Genomic DNA, 24,122 nt, shown 5'->3' on the forward strand with positions numbered 1-24,122 from the left:
AGCAGATGACTTTGTGGGTGGCCAAATGCTCACCAGACAGACAGACATCAAAATTGTTTCCATTAATTTACATGAATGCAGCCCAGAAGGACTTATGGATTCCAAAATGCATACTGTCGTGTATGTTTCAACATTGTGCTCATTGGCAAATGCTTATTAAAAGCTTACTTTCACCTACGTGCTCTGTAGAACACTTACTTGCAATGCATCAGTTTGGTTTTTTTTTTTTCTATCCTCTGATAAATTTATTCGATTCTCAAAACTATGGATTACAGATCTATTTGATTTCTTCATACCTTTCCTAAGCTCGACTTTGAGATACTGGGCAATGACAAGCAATGTAAAAAAGCATACTGCTAATGTGTTTCTTTGTAAGTATACCAGACATTTCTATTTAGCATTGCAGTGATTTTTATCCCATTCCAATTATCTTTTTCATTCCAACCACATTCTATCATTTTCCTCCTAAGTAGAGTATTTATTTTATAATCATTTTTAAACAGGTTTCTGGAACAGTCATTCTTTTAACTGTAATATTAAAGGAATATTCTCTGCAACACTGTATTTTTTGTCATTGCACTGTACCCCTTTTGACCAACACCCATTTCTTATTTATATTCAAACCTGACAGAAGAAGCACTAGAGGGATGATGAACCAAATTCATCCATGGATCTTTCCAACCACAGAGAGATTAAACCATTAATTAATTAGGTCTAAATAAGTAAGGCTCTACTGCGGGAATGACAAAGCAGAGCATATCAAATATTGTGTTTCTTAGGAGTGAATATTCACAAAAGATCAATAAATACAGACAGCCATTCTCCTCTTTACAAATTCTGATTTCCAGATCAACATTAATAACAGCTGAGTTTAACAAAAGCAGGCATTCATCTCCGATCCTCATCAAATGTGATGTTTATATCTTTCACCTATCAGTCTTTGGCATTAATTCAATATCAGTCTCAAAAAATAACAGTAGATTAAGTTGCTTTGCTCAGTATTTTACAGGTTCTAAAGTGAGAGCTGATCATAACTGGAGAGGGCTCTTTTCCCACAAGTTCCTGCAGAGTGCATCTTGCGTTTTTTGTTGTGGCTCAAGGGGAAAATTATGGGTAACACCTTGACAACTGCCTTTTAGATCACAGAATGGTTTGGGTTGGAATGGACCTTTAAGATCGTCTAGTCCCAACCCCCATGCTATAGGTAGGGACACCTCCCTCCAGACCAGGTTGCTCAAAGCCCCATCCAGATGAACAATGCCTGTATGCGCAGGCTCCTAGCATTGGGTGAATCTTGATGCTGATTTCCAAAGCAGCTAGTCAAACCCTAAAAAGTAGGCTGAACAGGCTCACATTCCTTCCTTGTGAGCCCTAAGGATGCTGGGCACAGCATGACTCCTGATCGAGTGTTAAACTGAGGCTGGGAAAAGCAGCTGGCTTTTTGTTACTGGCATGCTGAGGGTACTACAGGGAAAAGACAGTTAAGGATCTAACTAAATCAACATCCCTGCAGGAAAAAAAAAAAACGAGACTGTGGCAAAATGTATGCCACTTTTATAGTGTTATTTGTGTTTTTTCAGGCTTGGAAAATGGTATTGTAATGATATTACCTCTCTGCCTGAAGTGTGTCAGATCCAAAGTGTATGCACTTTGGCTATACATTGGGTACAGGTAACTCTTTTTGTTTTAAAAGAATCTGATCATTAAAGAAGACATACAAATGGTGAAATCTAAACTAAGCTGACTAGCTGACTACTGTAGCTACAAAAAAATTTCAGATGAAATATTATAAGGCATATCTCTATTCTCCTCTCCACATACTACTCAAAATTTTAAAATTGTCTCAGTTTGATTATGATCTGAATCTGAGCTAAAAGCATAGATGCTGATCAGCCACAGCTGCTTTAGCCAGCTTCTCAATAAGTGTAAACCAATGCAACTCTATTTTATTTTTCAGTCTGAGGTTTACTTTCTGTTTCTAGAATGCTGCTCAGTGATGACATGGAGAGCCGCTGTGGTATTAGGATCAAAAAAATAAGACTAGGCAAAGCTCACCATTGTCAGCTTCCAAGGACAGACAAATTTTGGACCATAATCCAAGAACAGACTGCCTGATCTCACACTGTGTGATTGGACAGGCTGTAGATGGGACTGGCTACTGCCGGACTCTCACATTAGGTCCTTCAGATGGGAGTGCAAAGAATTAAGTGCTCCAGTGCATTCAGTCAACCAAGGTCAGAAAGAGAAAAAATAATGACACATTGCACTTGGTCTTTTTTGCTAAGCCTGATACACTGTGTCATTCAGGTTCAGTTTCAAATGAAGTTGTGTCAGTAGGGTTCAGGTCATTGAACTCTTCCAACCACTCTTCTTGTCTGATTAACTTTGCTTATTTAACAGCTTTCAGGTATGGTGGAGTCTGCTGAAAAGCTCTGGTCATTGTAGTATAGAATAATGCATTGTAATTTTGCCATATCATCTTAAATCTCAGCTGAAAACAGCTGTTCTTTGAGCCTGTAACTTGCCATGACTGTCTCCTTCTGCTGTTATTTATCTCAGTAGCTGTATTATTTAACTTTGTGAAGCATATTGGAATACAGTTTATGTGAAGAACACTATTAAGTGCAGAATGAAGTGGCACTCTTAAATCAGATTTCACTGATTGCTTTGAAAAGCTTCTAAAAATTCTCACCTGATGCTTCCCTTACAGTCATTCTTTACACATCTATTCCATAACACGACATGGAAGGAATTATGGACTTCAACCTTTCTACTTGCTGACTCTGGCAGCTTCTGGAAATCTTTCAGATCAAAAGATACATGACAGTTTGTCATCTTCGTAATTATGCATTTTTAAAAGGTATTGCTAGTGCAAGAAGTTACATGTACTTTTTCTGCGTCAGTGCATCATTCCAATTAAGTCAGATTCCCTGTTGCTGCAGGCTTCGCCGGTTAGATAATGGACTGCAGTGAGATATGTCCCGAGCTGAAGGCTGCAACATGGGCAAAATTAATGCTGGGAGAGAATTGACATGAAAAGCAAAATTAAGTGGAATGACTATAATGCAACAATGTAATGACCTTCTGAGTTGTGAGAAAAATGAGAAAAGCATTAATCTTCTAATAGTTAATGGGCCAAATTAATTCCTAGTTTATTTAGTCTTTTAGGAGCTAATAGAAAAGCAGGGGAAAAAGTCTTATAAAGGCCATTTGAGCAAGCTGCAAAACTTGGCTGAAAATTGTATCTTTAAACCAGAAAGCTACAGGATTTTATTTTTCTAGGGAATAAAGAAGGACACATTTTACAAAGGTAATCAGTTGCTGCAAGGATTTCACACTTCTGAAATTCATGTCAATCTGTTCCTACTTGGTGGAGACAGGATCTGACTGACAGGTAACATACAACCAATACTCTTACCCTTTTGTGATTGTTTCCCTTCCTATTTTTCACAGAATCACAGAACCATAGAGGTTGGAAGGGACCTCTGGAGATCATCCAGTCCAACCCCCTGCTGAAGCAGATTCCCTACACTAGGTCACACAGGAGAGTGTCCAGGCAGGTCTTGAATGTATCCAGAGAAGACTCCACAGCCTCTCTGGGCAGCCTGTTCCAGTGCTCCATCACTCTCACAGTGAAGATATCTACTATTTAAACTGAAAGTTGCCTGAGCCCAGGATTATCATACATTGCATTATTTACAGCAAACACTATACTGGTGTGGTGTGCTCATTGTGACTTGATCCTTATTAAATCATCAGCAAGAAAAATAAAACAGGAGAAGTACAGAAAATAATATTGGTTTTAGTTGCCTTTTACTTCAGCGATGTGTATGCATGATGAATAAACAGACTGTAGACCTTGGGCAAAGAGACACTTTTCACCTGAAGTGTAACAACCAAGCCAGAACAACTTCAGCATCCTAACCTTGGCCTTCCCCTGCAAAGATCGTGTCAACGGTTTATGGGCGTTTGGCCTGGTTCCGTGATGAAGATGTTAATTTCCTACCACAAGTCTTTTAAATAATCAAATCCATAGGCTGGTTACCAACTGTGACACAAAAAGGCAAGCTGTCCAAAAATTCTGGTTAGTTTTTGAGCTGAAGGAGTTCAAATTGCAATAAACATTACCAGACTAAAGCACCTCCAAACTGGCCATTGTGATCAATAGCTTCTCTGACATGTAGCTAGACACCGATTTGAAGATCTTAAAAGGAACAAAGGGTCTTACTTAAACATTCTTTGTGTAAAGGAAAAATGCAAATACATGAGTCATGGCTTCAATTAACATCAAGTGCACTCTAAGGGCCAGATTCATTCTGTCTGATTCATCATTTAAAGCTACATGTACTACTCTAGAATAATAACTAGGGATTCACTAGTACCATCATTCAACTTGCAGATTTCCTATGTTGCTTTAGTACATGAAAGCACTCTCAGCCCATGGCTGTCCTGGCAAGCAAAGATTTAGGGTTTATAAATGTATCAGGTGGCACACTGCTTCCCCAAACAGACATCAAAAGAAAATTGGCCATGACAGATACTTGTTGAAACTGGTCCTGCTTAGAGTAACTGCGAATTTTTGAAAGATGCATAAAACAACGGCAAAAAAGCCATAAATAGAAAAAGAATATGATCTACATAGAGAATTTTTCTCAGTTTGGAAAGATAACATGTAATATAGCTCTGATATAATAATTCCTTTGATGTTTCCCAGTAAGGTTTTGGCATGGAGAGGTGAGGACTCTGCATTGACATTGTTATTAGACTATTTCCTCTTAGCAGTGGACTAATGAAGTCAGGTTAATGGTTAATGAACTTCAAAATATTACAAGCCCTAACATTTCTCTTTATCAGTTCCTGCTTCAGGTCCAATGATTTCATGCAACTGAACCAGAACAAATATTTCAGAAGAAAATATCAAATCATTATTTCAAAAAAATGAGCATTTGTCAAGATCCAGCCACTGTTGTACATAATTGGTTTCCAGTGATGAATTATCTTCTTTGTTAGAAATGGGTACTTTACATCTGGCATGATTTTGTGTATTTTCCAAATCCCAGTGTCCACCAATAAGGATAAATGCTAAAAAATTATCTTTGTGTTTTCTTTTTGTGTTCTTCTGAGTGTAAACAGAGATCTACAGCAGGAAAAGCAAGGGATGGAACAAAATAGATACTGGCACAGCCTGTATCATTTATTTATGTCTAGGGAACAAACTGAAGAGTAAAGGTTTACATCTCATTAAAGAAGTGAATGTGAAATCATTTGCAATAATCTTTTTCACTCAGAAAGGAAGAAAGATATTTTTCTGCTGTAAGCATCAAAGCAGAATTGCTGGAAAAACTCATTTTTGGTTTTATTTTGAACCAACAATTATACACTAAAATGGGACAATGCTGAACATAGCATTTGAGTACCAAGGAAGTGATACCAAGTAAAAAGTCAGAGACCCTCAACAAGGAAAGGGCTGAATCAGCCACAGGGGCAGATTTAAATAGATTTTGAGGCTGCTGGCGTCTTACGAGCTAAAACACATACTAAGAAATAATGTACTTAGGTGTTTTGTATCACATCACAGTAGATTTCAGAGCTATTTGGTCATATTATGTGTTTATTTTAATGTACAGCAGAGACTACAATGAAGATATGCTTAAAACAGCTTATCTTCTAGAACCAAATATAAATGAAAATGTTTCCAGGTGCTCCATTAACACTAAAAATGACCACTCTACTTTTTACCAACTTTAAAATTTGGGAGCATTATCTGTCTGGATTTAAACTCTTAAAAGCCAAAGACTTTTCTTAGAAGTGAAGGACATCCACAGAATAAGACCACGTTTGAGAAGAAGGATCAAGGGTGAGACAAAAACTAGCCAGTTCATTCTGGGCTGATGTTGTGAAGACAGGGAAGAGTGAATGCCTTGGAAACTTTCCTTTTGCTGAATGTCTTTTTACCCAACGACCGGCTAAATGGATTCCATCATTTCTTCATTAGCACTGCTGACAAAAAGGCTCAGCTTTGGGCCAGGGAACAGAGTTGTACATGGATGGTTGTGCTAATTTAGATCAGGGTGCCAAGCCAGGTTAATTATAAAAGTCATTGATTTTATCTCAGTCAGGCAAACTATTTCTAACAGACTCCAACAATCATATTTACTCTGCCAGACTCCTCACAGATTTCTCAAGCATTCACATGATAGGAAGACTGCAAGTAGTCACAATGAAATTTACTTTTAAACCAAACAGTTTCTCCCCCTCAACTCCTTTCCACCTTTCACCATTATTTACCCTGCTCAAACAGGCAGAATTTACAGCAATCTGTTTAAATAAACAGATCAATTCCTTTCTCTCCCCTTAGGAAAAGATGAGGTGGTATGTGCAATCCAAATTGTCTTCATTTTCCGAGAGCAGTAAAGCCAATCTACCTAGGCTTACATTACCTTTAAGAGGTCCTTTCTGCCACCTTTTGCATGGAAATTCTTATGCATCCTAAATTTTAATAACAGATGAGACCTGGACAGCAAGAAATTGTTTGTGGCTAAATTCTGCTAAGATCTCTGCTGCTAAGCAACCTGCCTTAAGCACAGTATGAATAAGGTGAGAGGCTCAAGTTCGTAGTTCAATAGGATATATTCTCTGTGAGCAAAATATGGTAACAGACTTGATCTTGCTCAACTCTGAGTTTCCCCTTACTCTGCCTATCTTCCTCTCTGTACTTGCTCAGCTTTTTATCAGCTTTGAAATTCTGCAAGGATAAAGCACTTCCTGACACAGGCTGATGCCCTGACCAAATCAGATCTCATGGGAGAGGTTGATTACTGCATGCACATAAGCCTGACAACCTACTGAATAGTCTGCCCCTCACCGCTGAAAATATACACTGCAAACTCCTGGCAGGATGGGATAGGGAAGGCCAAATGGTTGGACTAGAAGATCTTAGTAGTCTTTCCCAACCTCAATGATTCTATGATTCTATGGAATATACTAAGTGCAAATTGACTACTGGTAAAGCGCTCACGGGCCAAGGGACAAGTCATTTCATAGTAACTTCATGTTACAGGCCTGGATTCACCCCAGCTAACCTCAGGTGCTCAACTGAGGCATCTAATGCCCTTCAGCGGGCAGGGAGAGTCTCTGGAGGGAAATGAGCTGCTCTGCCACTAGCACGCATGCTTCAGCTGAGTGTCTCTGATGCAGGTGAGTGTGGGGCCCTTTATTCATAACTAATGGGCTGACAGCACTGCAGGGATTGTGCTGCAGTTCCCTGCAGCCTGATTCAGCGGTGACATGATGTCCTCTAACTCCTGTTAGCAGCAGTTGTTGAAGTGTCTGTTCGAATTGCTAGAATAACTAAGTACCCCGGATTCTACTGTATTAGGAAAAAAAAAACTGTTTGAATGAGAGTTTTCAGTTCGTATGCCTAATTTTCCAAAATTTTATTGTCCTGCAGCCATGGATAATTAGCAAAAAATAGATTACCTATCAAAGCTACCAAAACTCATCTTGCTTTGACATTGGATCTAGATACATATTAAATAATGAATACACAACATGCAAACATATGTGGCCAAAATCTAATCCTTACTACTGTGCGGCAAAATTGATCAAGAAGGCTTTTGATCTAACTCAAAAATAATGCAAGCAGTGAACTGCATCTATGCATTTTAAGTAGGTTGAATGCATAATAACATAATTTTTTCTCATTATTTCTAATATGCACTACAGGTAAGTTGAGCACATTCAGAATATACTACTTTTTTTTTGCTTGATATCACAGAACATTTTCACATCATATTATGCTATTATTATGTTTGAAGTTTTACATAGGCTTCTGGGGGTTTTCTCCCACTTCCAAAAAAAATTTGGCCATGAAATATTCAGATATAAGACCACCAGCCACCCTTGCTAGAAAGCTGTGCCTGGTAGAATTCTATGTGAGGAGTGCTTCCTGAAGAACCATGCACAGAACACAGATGACAATGACCATAGTTTGCAAGACAAGAACAAGTGCAAGAAGTAACATACATAATAATCCTCTTAGTTTGAAGTTAAGACCAGTCACTGCTGCATCTTGGGTTCTGGAAAGTTTTATGAAGTCAAACAAAATACTTCCGGTCTATATCATTACAGGGTAGAGGGTTGGGGTTTTTTTACTACCAGATGGCTGTTGGTCCAGTTACACAAGCCTGGATATATGCTGACATCTAGTGGCCCTTTAAAGAATACTGTCCAAATGCTTATTAATTAACAAGAATAACCTCAGATTAAAAAAAAAAAAAAGAACAAGTATTCCCTCCTTCTCCTCCATTTTCCCCACAGTGCACTTAATAGTGGTTTTAGATAACCAAATTTCAATGATTATTCCCCTTTTCAATATGTGTTGAAGCTGATCTGAAGTACTCTTCCCACTGACACCATGCTGAGTCCATTGGGAAAATCCACCTGAAGGCATTTCTTGACTGGCAATTACCATAATATTTAAGCAGAGACTGTAAGATTGAAAAAGAGATGGATAGGAGTATAGTTCTGAATGTATGAAGCCACAGCATGATTCACATTACATCTGATTTCATCAGAGACCCCTAAAAGTATTTCCACTAAACTCAGATCAAAATCTGGCCTTAAACCATTATTTACCTATTAATATAAGAAAATTGCAGGAATAGACTTTAAAGTATTAAAATAACTCTTTGATTTATACTTATTTAGTTTACTATTAGATTTAAAATATCCAACTGTATTTTAGTCTTCAGTGAACATTTATGAGATGACAGCAAATACTTACTAGAAACCCACTTTCCACAGCATTTACTCCATTTCCACTTGGCATGTATTTCTGTTCCTTTGCAAAGCCATGCATGCAATACACCCCTACTAAGAATAACTAAGCTAGGAAGAAAACACCAGAGCTTTAGTCACTGATCCAGAAAGATTCAGTCAGAAAGAGGAAACAAAAAAACAGAAAATCAACCTCCTTTAGGAAGAACTGATTCAGGAGATCAAAAGTCCTAGTCTCTTGCTTAGGTTTCAGCTGATTTTAGATCTCTCATTACTGAAAAAGCTTTTATTATTTGAAAAATAATGTACCTGGAAGTCCTATATTGATGTGTCTGGTGTGGCTGGTCAGTGAACCTAGGTCTCCAATACAGCATATTCAAACCCAGAAAGAAAGGTCTGTACCACTTCCAAGGGGTCTCTGAGGCCAGCCTTTGCCTTCTATTGATTCTCAGAAGATAGAGAATAGTTCTTTGGTCTAAAGAAATGTGCTACTGCAGAATAACCTGCTATATTTAACATTTGTGTGGCCTCACGTTCAACACTGCTTGCCGATCTGGGCTCCACAATACCAAAAGGATATTAATGTCTTTGAGAGCATTCAGAGGAGGGCAACAAGCTGGTAAAAGCACTGGAAGGCATGTCCCACGAGGTGAGGCTGAGGACACTTGGGACACTCGTTTTGGAGAAGAGGAGGCTGAGAGATGACCTCGCTGCTCTGTAGCTCCCCAAAGAGGGGAAGCAGAGGGAGGTGCTGGCTCTGTTCCTGGTATTGATGGCAGGGTGGGAATGCAGAAAGCTGTACCAGGCAAGGCTCAAACTGGGCATTTCTTCACCATGAGGATGAAGAATAGTTCATCACTTATTACCCTTGCATGATGTTTGAGGGGCACTGCCATTCAAGGGGCTGCTCAACTGCTACCCTATAATGCCTTATAAAGTGTCTTTACACAGAGTGGTTTTTTTTTTTTTCATTTTTTGCCTTGATGCAAGGCCTGTTCATGAGTTATTCGTTGTAGCAAAGCACAAAGCCATAATTTTCTTTTATTGAACCCACTCTGGGTAGCCAACACTGCAGAAATGCATATGGTCATCTTATTCTTATTCTTTGTGACAGGATGAATGCCACAACTGCTGACAAAGACAGTAAAGCAGTCGTTTATAATAATGGGAGTATTGCTCAATTTAATATCTATGCTAACTGCACCTATTTAGGCATTTTGGACACAGCTTTCATAAGATCCTTCTCTGCTGATACTTTAGGATTTCACAATGTTAAGACAGGTTTGCATAGCATGTAAACTGGCATCCATGCATAATTTCTGTGCTTACAGCAAATGAAATAGAACAATACCGTGCAGAAAAGGTTGTCTCTCAACTGAACTCTGACCACAGACAGTTTTTATTGTGCATATTTGAGATATTGCAGTTTAATAATTTGTCTATCTCTTCCCTTAGTTCACACTTCAATTTTCAGGGTCATCCACTTTGCAATCAAATTCCGGATCAGAATCCATGAGTTGAGTGAATAGCTACTTCTTTAACTAGTTGGTTGCCAATGGAATAGAGGAAATGGCTCAGAAAATGTGTCTTTAGAGAAATGCTAGGGCAGCATGATGCACAAGTACTTCCTTTGTTCTAGGCTAAGAGTAGCAGTGAATAATTCACAGCACCAAGTGGAATGCCCAGAGACATGCCCTGTGATGACCAGTGAGCTTGTGGAGAAAGAAAATGTGGTGTTGAGTACTAAACAGAAAGATCAAGTGTTATTTTATAAGCACCCTGTCTGATTCTGCCAAAGGACCCCCTTACACACTAACAGCTGAATCCAGAATGTGCTTCATTTCCTCAGAGAACTGAGTATCACTACAGCAACAGCACTTGAAGAATAATTCAAAGAAACAAAAAACACGGATGCAAGTTAAATCCCAGGGATTACAGTAAGTGTTTAGAATAAGGGGAGATTTACCTACCATATTCAGTGTATTATATACAAGCAGCATGTGCTAAAGCCACATTTTGGTATTGCCTCTTCAGTCAGAGTAAATCATATAGCTTAAGCATTCATATCACCAGTTAATCTCTCTTGAATCAGATCTGCATATTAGTTGCCTGAAATAGGCTTAATATAGTCATAAATGTACAATACATGAATATCATTTTTCATAAGTTAGGAAGTCGTGTTGCCTTTTCTCTCAATTTGTCTAAATGTTCAGATGTTAGAACTTAGCAGTTACATTTTATCCATACCACATCTCTCAGTTACACCACCGGTCTGTCCATGGCATCTTCTGCTCGAGGCACCAAACTTGTGTAAAGCATAGCTATGGAATGTAGAACTTATTGGATTTATTAGAGCTACATTTGGAATGACTGAAACTCAGCAAGAAGCCTATACAATATTTTCCACTTTGGAAAAGGCTCAGTGAGAAGAACCAGACACATTGACCATCAGACCCTTTGTTTGCAGAACGGAGGGCAGGCCAGGAGCTTGCTGTGGGAGGGCCACAGAGCTTTGAAAGGGGACTGCATTGTGCTGAAATTACCCAAGCATTTTATTATGCTTCTATAGCACAGTTTGATCGCCTCATTTGCTACTAAGTAAGACCCCAAAAGTGACAAGAAGATAATTACCATGACCTCCGCTTGTGGAAGTTGATGGAGAGAGAGTTGATAGCAGTACCATGAACTGTCCTCATGTTTCATTTGCTGATGTGCTGTAAACCTTTGACTTGCTGCCAGATTTTGAGGTTGCCTTATGAGATAATCCCTGCTAAATTCAGTCCATGTGCATCTTCCTGTCCTTTTGTTGGAGACAGGGGCACGATGCAGTTAGCTAAGAACAGAAACACAACAACACCATGGCTATGAATAATGAACCTGAATCAATTCCTGGATTTGCAAATGATAATACTATTTACTCTTGTATTTAATTTATAAAATACTTCTCCCCTGCTGGAAACTAAACCCCTGATTAGACCACCACCAATTCCCTTATACATTTCCTACTGGCTTTAATTGCCTATTCCCAACTTTTCAAGGATATTTTCCTTATGAAAAAAAAAAAAAAGGCAGAAATTCTGTATTCAATAACAAAGCAGTTACAGCTGCACTCAGGAAGGGTATGAGAGTTGACTTGCAATAATAACTTTAAAGATACTGTAAATGCTTTATTAATCCACACTGTTGACAGTTTTGAATGTCAAATTATCAACACTGCACTGAGCCATGAAACTATCCCATGAGGTACTAAGTCCACCTTGAGACAGCAGCGAAGGCAAAGCTTTGATCCTCAAGGCTGACTTGAGTAAATTGTTATTTTTGAACTCTTTAATCCCTCATGCATTTGTAACGCATAATTTTAGTAATGCATTTGACTTAAATTTCCCATTACTTTATAATTCAGTCCAACTTCTACTGCAAATAAAGTCAGAGCTCCCAGGGGCTCCAGACAGCAGAGCCAGTCCTGCTCTACTGCAATTATCCACTGAACTGATGAGAAGACAGAAATAGTATGTCATCAGGAATCTGAATTTTACCTTCTTTGGGATGCTTTTTCCCACTTTTACTGGATTACAGCTTAGCATTTTCTGGAGATGAGGAGCACAAGGGCTGGGACCCAAGAGGTTTCAGTTCTTGCTCCCGCATCAGTTCAGAGATTTCAGTTTGACTCTTGCAGAGCAGTTTCAGAAGCCACAGTGAGCACAGCATGCCCCCATTGACATGCCCACCTCAGTTTAACTGCGAGAAGGTGACTGCAGATAACACACCCCACCGCACAACGCAGTGTTCAATTAGTAATTGAGAGCTTCTCCAAAAGTAATGCCTTCTGTTTTATTCCATGGGCCCATGGTGTCAGAAGCAGATATTGGTAGTATAGCAGTGGGGATCGAACTTGCCTTTGTATCTGTTGCAGTTTTCACAGAAATAAATAGGAGGCATTACTTTCAGAGTGACCTATGTACTAAGATGAGGATTTGTGCATTATTTATATTACTATTCAAGGTCATGAGGGGTGCTGTCCAGCCTCTCGACATAATATTTGGCCCAGGCTTTCTCTTTGCTCCCATGTACTTTCTCTGTGGTCTGAATGAGTAAATAATATTTCTTTGATCTGAACTAAGCATAAAAGCCATCACATTATTCAAAATGCAGAAGTCACAACTCATCAAAATACCGTTTTATCAGCATGAAATTGAGGCTATAGGTGGTGTGCTCTTTGGTGTGGCAGAAGTCTTCAAGATGCAAAGCATCCCAGGATATGGTTGGAGGGTGGGGAAAAGAAACTTGGTCCTGACAACCCAAAACTGATCCAGGCTGTGAAACAAGTATTTACCACGAGGGACAATCAGCAGGTCTGCAAGTTCATGCCCTCATCCTACTCTCTTCTGCAGTGCAGGCACACTCACAGAGCCCTACATACTGCTGCTCCAGTCTGCACTGCACAGGTTCTCTGCCTTTACAGGATGTACCGGGCTGCCTCAGGCTGCCCCTCCCTGCAGACATACTTTTTGTGCAACCAAATGCAAACTCAGCTTCTGCCTGTAATGCAGTGATAATAACATTTACCCAATTACTTCCTATGAAGGTCACCTTGTCAACGCCAATACACCACTCATTTTGTTAATTTTTGTGCATGTGTGTGCCTATGAATATACATCCCAAATAAAAAGAATAGTCAGTTTTATACCACTTCAATTGCCAGCTGTACCTGTGAGTCAGGCAGTCACTAGCCAAGTGCTGTAAAACACACCCAGTCCTGAAACTGCCTCATCTATTAATTGTTAGTTCAAAAATCCAAGGCCAGCTGAGCCCCTCCTGGAAAAAATAATCAGCTCTTGAGTATTGCTGCAGCCTCCTGCTCTCTGCAGTTCCTGGAAGGACAGGTTCGAAAGGGAGCCAGGGAAGCTCAGCTGCAGGGTAACCCCCTCCTCCCCCCAGATTCTTCCCACAGAAAGCATCACCAGCAAAGCTGAAAGGAGCTGTACGTGACTGATCAGAAAACCTACGTACTTCTTGCTCAGCTGATCTAAATTGCTGCTGATTTTCATGGTGCTACTGTAACTCAAACATCATTCCAGCTGAAGGAAGCTTATTTTGTACAATATGCAGTGTCCTGGAAGAAAGCCTGTCACTACTGTCTGGAGCTTACATTGCTACCCGGAGTCAATAAATCTGTGAACTTGACAGTGTCTTTTGAAAACAAATTTCTCACTGCTCAGGAAAGTGTCACAAGCCTAGTATGAAAGGGATTGATAAAACAATCCATTGCTTTGTCTGTTCTGCTCTTTTCAACTCAAAGTCTTCAAAAACCCCCTTGCTGGAGAAAAGGAACTGAAGTAGGGATGATGCATTTCTGTTTGCCAGAGGTATATTCCACACATATGTGCTAGTGAACCTGGTTTTTAAACAGCATTAAAGAATATGTTTCACAGTCAGCTAAATGCTTCAGGTATTTTTCTAGCTATAAGGGAAGATATATGAAAATGTAAAGATAGGCAGAAGGAAAAACATCAAATTTGTCAGCATGAAGCATCATCATTCATCAGCAAGCCCTCTCTCCATTCAATACTGCACACGTGGCTAAGGCAACAAGTGCACTCAGCCCAGGCAAAGGAAAGCAGGGAAAGCATTCTTCCACCCACCCTGGAAAAACAGATGAATGATGGCTCTCTGGATTATGTCTAGCAAATATCATTACCTTACAACAAACTTGTTTACGTAAGCTGCAAAACATGACAGCTTTCCCCACCACCACCACCAGTGAAAAAAAAACCTACAATAGATGGTTCCAGGCTACAATCCATGGCTCAGCTTTGACTGCTGAATTTTGCACGATTCAGGGAGATGGAAATAGCAGACATCCTCCCATGCACAAAGCTCTTGGTGAGCAGTTTGTTGTGCTCGCTTTTATCTGCTTATGATGCTGTTCATCTCTTGGTCTACGTGGAAGAACATCATTTCTACCCACAGAACCCAGAAAGAGATGCACAGGTATAATAAGACATGCCAGATTTCATGGGCTATGTGTCAATTGGTCTTTCTGTCCTGCTGACATTAACTTTTCCTGCAGAAATGAATGCTAATAATTCTGACAGCAAGATCATTGTTGTACATTCCAGACCTTAATGCTTGGACATCTGTAGTTTAGCAGCACCATGCAGAATAGCTTTGCAAAAGGGGGTTAACAGTATGACCCCCGAATCACATTTGTGTGGCTAAAAGAGTGAGGAATAAGACAAGAATCAGAACTCTACAGGAGTCTGATGTGATAAATTTCCATATTGCTATTACTGGGGGGAAGAAAAAAAAAAAGAAAGAAAAAAGAAAGAAAAAAAAACAGAAAGGAGAAGAAAATGCAGTGAAAGTATCCTTTCACAGTTAAAATGAGCCATAAAATAATTGCTAATGAAGTTCACATGCTATGAATACAGAACTAGCAACTGTAATTCCTGTAAGAGAATCAATTATGATCAGCATAATGGTAGCAATATATAAGTTGATATGACAAAATAAATTATCTTCAACAGTTCATTAACATTCAAACTAATATGTCATTAATTTGACTTCAGAAAATACTCTTGAAGCATTTGTAGGTATATAATTTCATGTTAGCTGGGTATTTTAAGTCCTTATCATTGTACAATGAACACCTTACAACTTCCAAAGGAAGTTCAGTGGTTTTCATTTGTTTTTTTTTTCCTAGAACAGAAGAATAAGAAGATAATTAAAAATTGTCATTTTTTTCTTGCTCTGAATATTTATAGTAGAGTTAAACATCACTGAGGCTTCCTGGTGTAATAATGTCAATCAAAACCCTGACTATTTTGCAAGAAAAAAATATGAAGCTACAGCTGCACAGCCAACACCTGTTGAAGCCAACAGAGAGAAACAAACATGGCTTTAAATTCTATTTTCACTTATAGATTCTCCAACAAACAGAGCAAGGAACAAGCTCCATGGGACTCAGACAGGTTCATGCCATTTGTAAAAGGACACAGTAAAAGTTTCATCCTACTACTTTGTATGCAGAAAGAGACGCCACAACTTGACATCCAAAGCAATGCCTAGAAACTGTAGGCAGCTGTAGGATTTGGGGGAAAACAGCTTATTACAAAAGGTGAAGAAGGGCTCTGTGCAACTACTGTAACAGTCAGACAAGCTACAGATACACCACCATGTGAAGTCCAACTGTAGGCACATGCTGAATAGAGAGAACTGAAGACAGGGACGATGTTTCTTCTGCTATTGGGTAAATGCCAATGCTGTCAATGACTACTAAAGAGAATTGAAGCAATAGAAAAGGTAGATTCCATCTCAGCATGACTACACTGAAGTGACAACATTTCAAAATGAGAAGGTCTGAGAATGGGCAACAGGTGAAGAAACTGCATTTAATCAGAAGTTCCTTTCTCTCTCTCTCCTACTCAACTTTGCCTATTCGAGATACTCTCCCAGCCTTTGTTCTTCACCATTCCTACTCATAACAATCCCTTCAATCTTTTTAAGTCCACAGAATCCAACCTGAGCTAAGAAATTAAGCACAAGCACTTTGGAGAACAAAGGACAAGTGGGAAGCCGATGACAAAGAACAGTTTGACTAATGGAAAGGAGGTGAGCATATCCTTCTAAAAATCCGTGTACTTCCCAGCATCCTCTTCACTTCAGACTGCTTCTAATGTCTGCTCTTTCCAGACAATAAATTATAGGCTCACTCTAAAGTGTTATCATTATCACACCTATGAATCTGCTCAAATCTGCAGTAACTTCTGCAGTTTTTGTAGTATACTGCTTAGAAAACAAATGTAGTACTTCATGTTTCTTGGGAGATCAGAAAGACTGGGTGAATAGGGATGTTTTCTGCATTAATATTTGGTCAGCTGAAGCTAAAAAACAGTACATGCAGAAAAATAATAATAAAATCCTAAAACACTGATTTCTGAATTTTAGACCATTAGAGAAAGGAGTATGGAATTATATATTTTCTCCACTGACTTGGTAAGTAGATATACAAATGGAACTATTCTTCCAGAATCGTCCCATAAATAAAATCAGACTCAGACGTCTTGACATGCCTTATTAATAATCAATAAGTAATTTAGTAATAATGCTTTCTGAGGTGTGTGAACTCTACAGTAGGTAACAAGATGATATCATTTTAAGCAGACTGAGCCTTTAATGATATTAATTCTGTTCTGTATTTGGAAGGCTCACAAGATAAGTTGCATATAAAAATGAACTAGCCTCCACCTGTTCTGTATGTTTAATAAATAAATTTGAGTTATTTGGTTAAATATCTTAATGTAACCATGCATGCAGTCAAAAATCAAAGTTAGGTTAGGGTTTGGATTATATTTACGGATTACAGTTAGGGTAAGGCAAAGTGAATACCTAATCCAACCCTAAAGGTAACCCTGAATCTAACCATAACTCTTATCCAAAATCTAACCCCAACTCTAAACCTTACCCTTAACCTAAACCAAACCGTATCCCTAACTCTAACCATAAATCTAACCCTAACTCTAACTGATCCTAACCCTAACCCAAACCCTAACCATAATTGTTGCTATCCCTAATCCTAACACTAGCTCTTACACTTAGCCTTACCCTAACTGTAATCTGTAAATATAATCCAAACCCTAACCCTAACCTAACTTATATTTTTTACTACATGCATGGTTACAGTAAGATATTTAACCAAATAACACACTGCTTGTGTGAGTCCCTCTTATTAGGCTTAAGTATAAGGAGACAAATATATCATGTTAACACATCAGAATATTGATAATATGATTACTAGTAGATAATGTTGTTAATTTATATTTATTATATAAGTATCCGTGCAATAGGCACCATCTTGCATATGCCGGATTTCAATATTTCCTTAGAGTTGTTCCTGCTTTCTTGAAGGGGGTGTTTCTAAGGCTACTCTAAATTACAGTCTCAAGTTCTCAAGCCTTTCATCTCAACTCCTCTCCCCAGTCCATGCATTTCAAGCAGACCACAATTTTCCACAAACTAAGAGGAGTTATCACTTGTATTTAAAAGCCGTGTTGGGATAAATTGGGCTTTCTGTTTAATTATAGCTTAGTACAGAATCATTTTGCATACTATGCAAGTACAAACAAGAACAAGCGCAGTGGCTATGACTGCAAAGCAATGTTGTAATGGAGGATAGCCAAGTCTAGTTCACTGCGGATGGGCAGAAACAAAGCATGGGCATCTTTTAACACACATGAGGTGCACATATTGCGGGCACTCTGAAGGCATTCTGTACTCTACACTAGAACTATGTCTGATCTAATGTGAGCACATATAACATTTCTGGCCCACAGATTGTTTTTAGGCAATCATACATAGAAGCAAAGTAAATCTGGGTTTTTAGTAGCTTTGTGGCATCTTGGAATCTTGTTCTGTGATTTACGTATTTGAACTTGAACCATCTAATATGGTATTAGAGTACTTCTTGTTTCAAAGCAAGACATGACCTGCAAATTATAACTTTCAGAAGACACTTATACACCCACTTGCAAGATGCACAGATAAGACTTGCACAGATAGAATACAATGCTTAAGATTCTAATGCCTACATATCGCAAAAGTGAGTGCTGTAGAAAAGAGACATATGGAGAAAAGAATTTCTTTCAAATGCCATAAATTCTCACACTGGAATGAAAATATTGCATGTACATTCGTACTATTTTATATATATATACAAAAGTATATTTAATCACCTCTGTTAATTTAGAAGATTCCTACCTTTTCACATTTCCTAGTTATTCAAGAGGTTGTCAGTACTTTTCACATGGGACAAAGAACTGTCCTCTTTACTTCATTAAGCATCAACATTGATTAGTTGGACCTGGGAGGCCCAAAGATGACAATCACTGGGGCTAGATCGGAGTTAGGAAACCTATTCACGTGACAGGACATCTCTGTAGTGTCTCCTGGCAATGAGTTGCAGACAAGCATACATGAAGAACACACGTATTGTGCCCCCTCTTTTCCTAGGGAGATAGATGCAGCAGTTCAGATTCTAGCCCTGGGCTGGTACAGATGGCTGACAAGCAGAGTGAAACACACTGCCCAAACAGCTGTTCCCCACCTCTTCCAAGGAAGAAGTGGGCCATGAGATCCAGCAGCTGAATGACGCTGCTTTTAGACTGGCAGCACCTGAGCACCTGGGCAATTTTAAGCATGTGAACTTAATGAGACCTAGTCACAGCTCTCTAAGTGAGATGCTACAAATGTATTGAGAGCATATCAAAAATTTCCAAACCATCTCATCAACATGACACAATTTTGACACAGACTAACAAAAGAACTATTCAAGCTCCAGCTGTAGTTATATTTCAGCCATTTTGCTTACAATTTAGACAAAGCTGGTAGCGTTACTAGTATGGTTTTTTTTTCACTAGCAAATACTGACACCATACCATTCATCAGATCAACTATCAAAGAGTAATAAGCTCCATTTCTGCATGCACTGGTCATTCAATGTGAATGTCTCAGGTTATTATATGCAATAGCACATACACAAAGCAAATCTTCATTAGATTCCAAGCTGTGCACCAAAGCTGCATATAGGATCACAGACAAAATGCACCCAATTCAGAAACAGAAGATACATTGCCATGGGAGGAAATACAAAAGAGACAACACTGAGAGGAGGAGAAAAAGAAGTCAGTAGGGTAAAAGTTCAGTCCAAATGCTTAGCAGTGTGAATGCAGTTGTCTGTCAGACAAAGAGCATAGTTTCCAATACTGTCAGTCATTTACCATAGAAAACTACAAAGTTGCTTTTTGAACTGGTCAGAGCCCAGGAGACTTCACATGAAATGAAAAGCAGAATGAAGAAATGCCAAGGAGGCAGCGAACTGTTTAAAGATCTTTCTGTTATAAAAAAGAGCGAGAGAGAGAGAGAGAGATCTGTTAAGCTTGAAAAAAAAAAGAAAAAAAAAGGCAAGAAAAGAATATAGTTTTAAAGAATATCTTATGTGTAAACATTCCAATTGGCACTAAGCACAAGATAATTTCCTTAGTACTGTCAAATAAAGCTCAGACAGTGAAAGCATTTTCCCAAGTTTTATTGCAATTCCTTAACATTTATGGAGGCAGTTAAAAGTGATGTGAAGCAAGGAAGGTATTCTCTTAGCCTTTTATGACAGGTATCAAGATATTTTATTCTAAGGAAATAGTTATACCTATTTCCTACTATATACAATAATGATGCCTAGAAAATGGTTGCTTCAGTCAAATCGATTGTAAACCAGGATTCATTTTATATCTGAAATGATCTCCAAAGATATTGCCAGAATTAAATCCTTGACAATTTTGGACATGCAGAAAATTAGGGATGGGTAGGCATATCATGCTGCTGTACCTCTAAGAATTTTTACAAGAGACTTAGTAGGACTGGAAGGAAATGGATTGTAGAAAAGAGATATTTAATCCAGAAACATATTCAGTGGGAGAGCTTGGGTTTTGTGGGGAGTGATTTAAGATTTAGTCTTTCCTCTATATTTAGCTCATCATTAGAGAGAAAGGTGTTTCTGGAGTATCTTTTCAGAACATAAACTCAAAGTGAAGGTGAATACCAAACCCAAACAAAAGAAGAAAGTGTTCGTAATTCAGATCTGTATCTCTGTTAGGAAGAGATGTTCATTATTCCAGGATGCATGCATCAGATTAATCTTAAACCTTTATCTTGTTAAGATAGCTGGTCAAGCTCCTTTACAAGTGTCCCAAATGATATGACTCTAATTTGTAAAGAGAGCACCATACACAGGCAGGCATTCAGGCAAGGATTTCCAGAAGGTCAAACAAAGAGATGCCAAATTCTCCTGAACATCAGAAAGAACTGGATTCCTAACACATCTAGGTGCCTTGGAAGATTCAGTCTGGGGACACAGACAACCCTGCATGCAGACATTTCAGTTGTATGAGAGCTGCTCTGGAAGTAATGTCTCCTATTTTATTATGTTGGCCCACAACGTCAGAGGCAGATGTTGGTGGTATGGGGGTAGAGGTTGAACCTTCCCACCAATATTCCATTACATGCTGTTATCATGCAACAGATGGCAGCAGAGGGGCAACCTGACAGTATGGCATCTGACATGGAAGAGTGTATGGAGCAGAGGTGTGGAACTGAATTCCTCCATGCAGAAAAAATGGCACCCACTGACATTCGTTGAGGCTTGCTAAATGTCTATGGAGATCAAACAGTGGATGTGAGCACAGTGAGGCGGTGGGTGGTGCATTTCAGTGGTGACAACAGCAACAGTGGGTCACCTCCTCTGGTGCAGATTGTTACTAGCACAGCATGCAGGCTCTTCTTCATGGCTGGCAAAAATACATAGCTAACGGTGGTGGTTGTTGAAAAATGGTGTTTTGTAGCTGAGAATTTGCTCTGCCAAACAGCATTATTGTTCTCTTTCTATCTGTTGTGGTTTCAATGGAAATAAAGAGGAAGCATTACTTTCAGAGCAACTTACATTTATCCTATACTTAATGAACAGGAATTCTCTGATGTCTGTTCAAACACATTTTAATTTCAGCACTCTACGTTGTCCAAAATACTGAGACTCTTCCATAGGGACCAAAGTAGAAAAGCTCAGGAAACTCTTGCAAATCATCGACATTATTATACCATAAAATATAGTATATTGTTTTAAAATATTTTTTATTTTTCTTCATAATGTATCTCCCTATTTTCTCTTTTACTTTTGTTTGATATTTCAGATGTGTTCCACAGCCCTGCATGTTTGTGCTGATGACAAGAGAATGTCTATATAGGCAACTTTCTAAGTATTCCAAATGTGGGTGACAGGATTATATACACTTGACCATCTCTCTTGTCAGAAGTTTGAAAGAGATGTGGCCTTCCATAGAGAAAAAAAGGCCTCTGAGTCATACTTAAAATAACAGCCATATTTTAAGAATCCAGTCTTACTTTGTTTCAGTCCTATCTAAGATACTTTATCTGATTTATTTCATTTTCTACATACGAGAGACTGATATGTCAGTATCTTGAATGCTGCTCATTGTTCTGTTGTGTTGACTGGCAAGAGTTTTTGTCATAATTACTGTTCAAAATACAATTTTCTTCATTTTTGTTTAGGATCGAAAAGAGCATTGGCTGACTATTCTTCAGAAAAGAACAAATATGAGAAGGCAAAGACTACTTCTTGATAATGATATTACCTCAGGACATCTTTTATGTGCATTTTTACCCTGCCTCTCATGGCAATTGTGTAGCTACCCTGTAGTCCTGGGAGTTTGCCATCAAAAAACAGGGGAATTTTTGGAGGAAATACGTAGGATTACTCTTGTTAAATCAACTCAAGACCAAAACTCTTTTCCAACAGGTGTTTTATATGCATGAGTGTAGAGTCTGAGTTTTAAATAGCTTCCTTTCTAAATATGCACAAGCGGAGAAAAATTAACTGTTATTGTCCTCGTTGACGAGAATTGAATAAAAGACTGACGAGCTCTAGGTGCTGCAGGAAGCTGATGGCAGTGCTGCTGATTGAACATAAGCACACTCACTTTCAGTGCAGTGCTTTATCCACAAATAAGCCCTTATTTGTTAGACATCTGAGTGAGAACATCCTACAATATAGCTTGACATTCCTTTCCCTAGAAGACATTCTCCTAGTGCTAATCTCCACCTTAGCTTTTTTTTTAGGACCCATAAAGCTTTGAACTTGTATTAAATTCTTGGAAGAAAGACTGAGAAGTACTTAAAGGTGGTATATACAATATATACAAAATACTCTTGGGAGTCAGTTCAATTTTATTGCACTTAGTGTGCTCAGCCAAGTAATATATATCCAGTTCCAGGTACTTGCTTCTTGTCTCAGTTTGTATAGTATTGGGAGGAAATTGGCATCATACATTTTCCTTACAAGAAGGAATGATGTACGTCCCTACATAAAACAATTTTGAACAACTCACAGGAGCTGAGAAAATGCTAGTTAATTTTCTCTTTGATTTTCTGCATTGAGGAGCAGTTCTCAGGATATTTGTTGGCTGACCTTGCAACCTGGAACACCATGGTCTGGTGTTATTTCTTGCAGACCCGTTGACAGACTAAGTTTGGATGTGTTATAAATGTGTACCCTCTGTATCTGTATGTTAGTGCAGCTCTCTTGTCTTTTCCCTCCAACTTAAAGCCTAAGGATACTTGATTATTTGCTGAGGGCTTGATAATGAAAGGAAGATGTTACAGAGGAGGGAACGATTTTGTCTTGTCCATGCTTCAGTGTGAAGAGATCTGTCAACACACAACAGACACTTGGCTGTGAGGAAGGGATCCAGAAAGAGAAGTCACAGTCTGCCTCAGTGTAAAGCCTCACTTACACATCTTTTGCTTCTGAAATGGAATATCCTACTTAACCTGATAACACTTCCACAATATTCGAAGAGCAAGATATAGTTTTCTGCCACCAGACTTGGCAGAGGAGACATAAGAACCTTTATCAGGTTGTCATGAGGAATTTCCACCTTAGCATGGAGCATAACCCTCTCTGCTGTTAGCCTGCTACAGAGCACGAACTGTCACAGTCAGACAACATTTGTTTTTGTTATGCAAATATCTGAAAGAACTGAACAGACAACTTCACATGTGTTTTGCCATGTGTGTGATGCTGGGCTTCAATCCAAGGGAAATTTATTGGTGTGAGCAGGATCGGTCTGAGCAACTCTTTTTTCTTCAAAAAGAGGTGCAGTTGTTCGTGTCAGTCCCAGAGTGTCCCTCTATGTCAGACACAGAGCTGTTGGAGTGGGTCCAGAGGGTCATGAAAGTGGTCAGAGGGCTGGAGCACTTCTCCTGTGATGAAAAGTTGAGGGAGTTGGGTTTGTTCAGTCTGGAGAAGAGAAGGCCGTGGGGAGACCTCATTACAGCCTTCCAGTACTTGAAGGGAGTGTATAATCAGGAGGGAGATCGAATTTTACACAGTCTGATAGTGATAGGACAAGGGGGAATGGCTTTAAACTAAAAGAGGGGAAATTTGATTAGGTGTTAGGGTAAATTCTTTACTCAGAGAGTGGCAAGGCACTGGCACAAGTTGCCCAGGGAGGTTGTGGATGCCTCATTCCTGGAGGTGCTCAAGGCCAGGTTGGATGGGGCCCTGGGCAGCCTGATCTGGTGGTGACAATGCTGCCCACAACAGGGGATGGAACTGGGTTATCTTTAAGGCCCCTTCCAATCCCAGTCATTCTGCAATTCCAATGTAGGGCAATCTTTGCTAGGTATTGGGTTGTAGTGATATTTAGGTCCTCTTGGTTATGTGAAAATTTCCCTTAGAACACTAAGGATATTTTACCTAAATATACTTACAGACACAA

The 24,122-nt window shown here is 39.0% G+C and overlaps 1 protein-coding gene across 2 annotated transcripts in view; it reads right to left on the reverse strand.

Annotated features, from left to right (window-relative positions):
- Positions 1-24,122, reverse strand: part of GADL1 (glutamate decarboxylase like 1) — a 163,630-nt gene that overhangs the window by 124,657 nt on the left and 14,851 nt on the right. For both annotated transcript variants that reach the window (XM_021387862.1, XM_021387863.1), the window contains exon 2: positions 11,410-11,611. In XM_021387862.1, the coding sequence (XP_021243537.1) occupies positions 11,410-11,461 (52 nt within the window). In that variant the 5' untranslated portion in view covers positions 11,462-11,611. The remainder of the gene's footprint in view (positions 1-11,409; positions 11,612-24,122) is intronic.

This window comes from Numida meleagris, chromosome 2, assembly GCF_002078875.1.
Source record: "Numida meleagris isolate 19003 breed g44 Domestic line chromosome 2, NumMel1.0, whole genome shotgun sequence".
NCBI lineage: Eukaryota > Metazoa > Chordata > Aves > Galliformes > Numididae > Numida > Numida meleagris.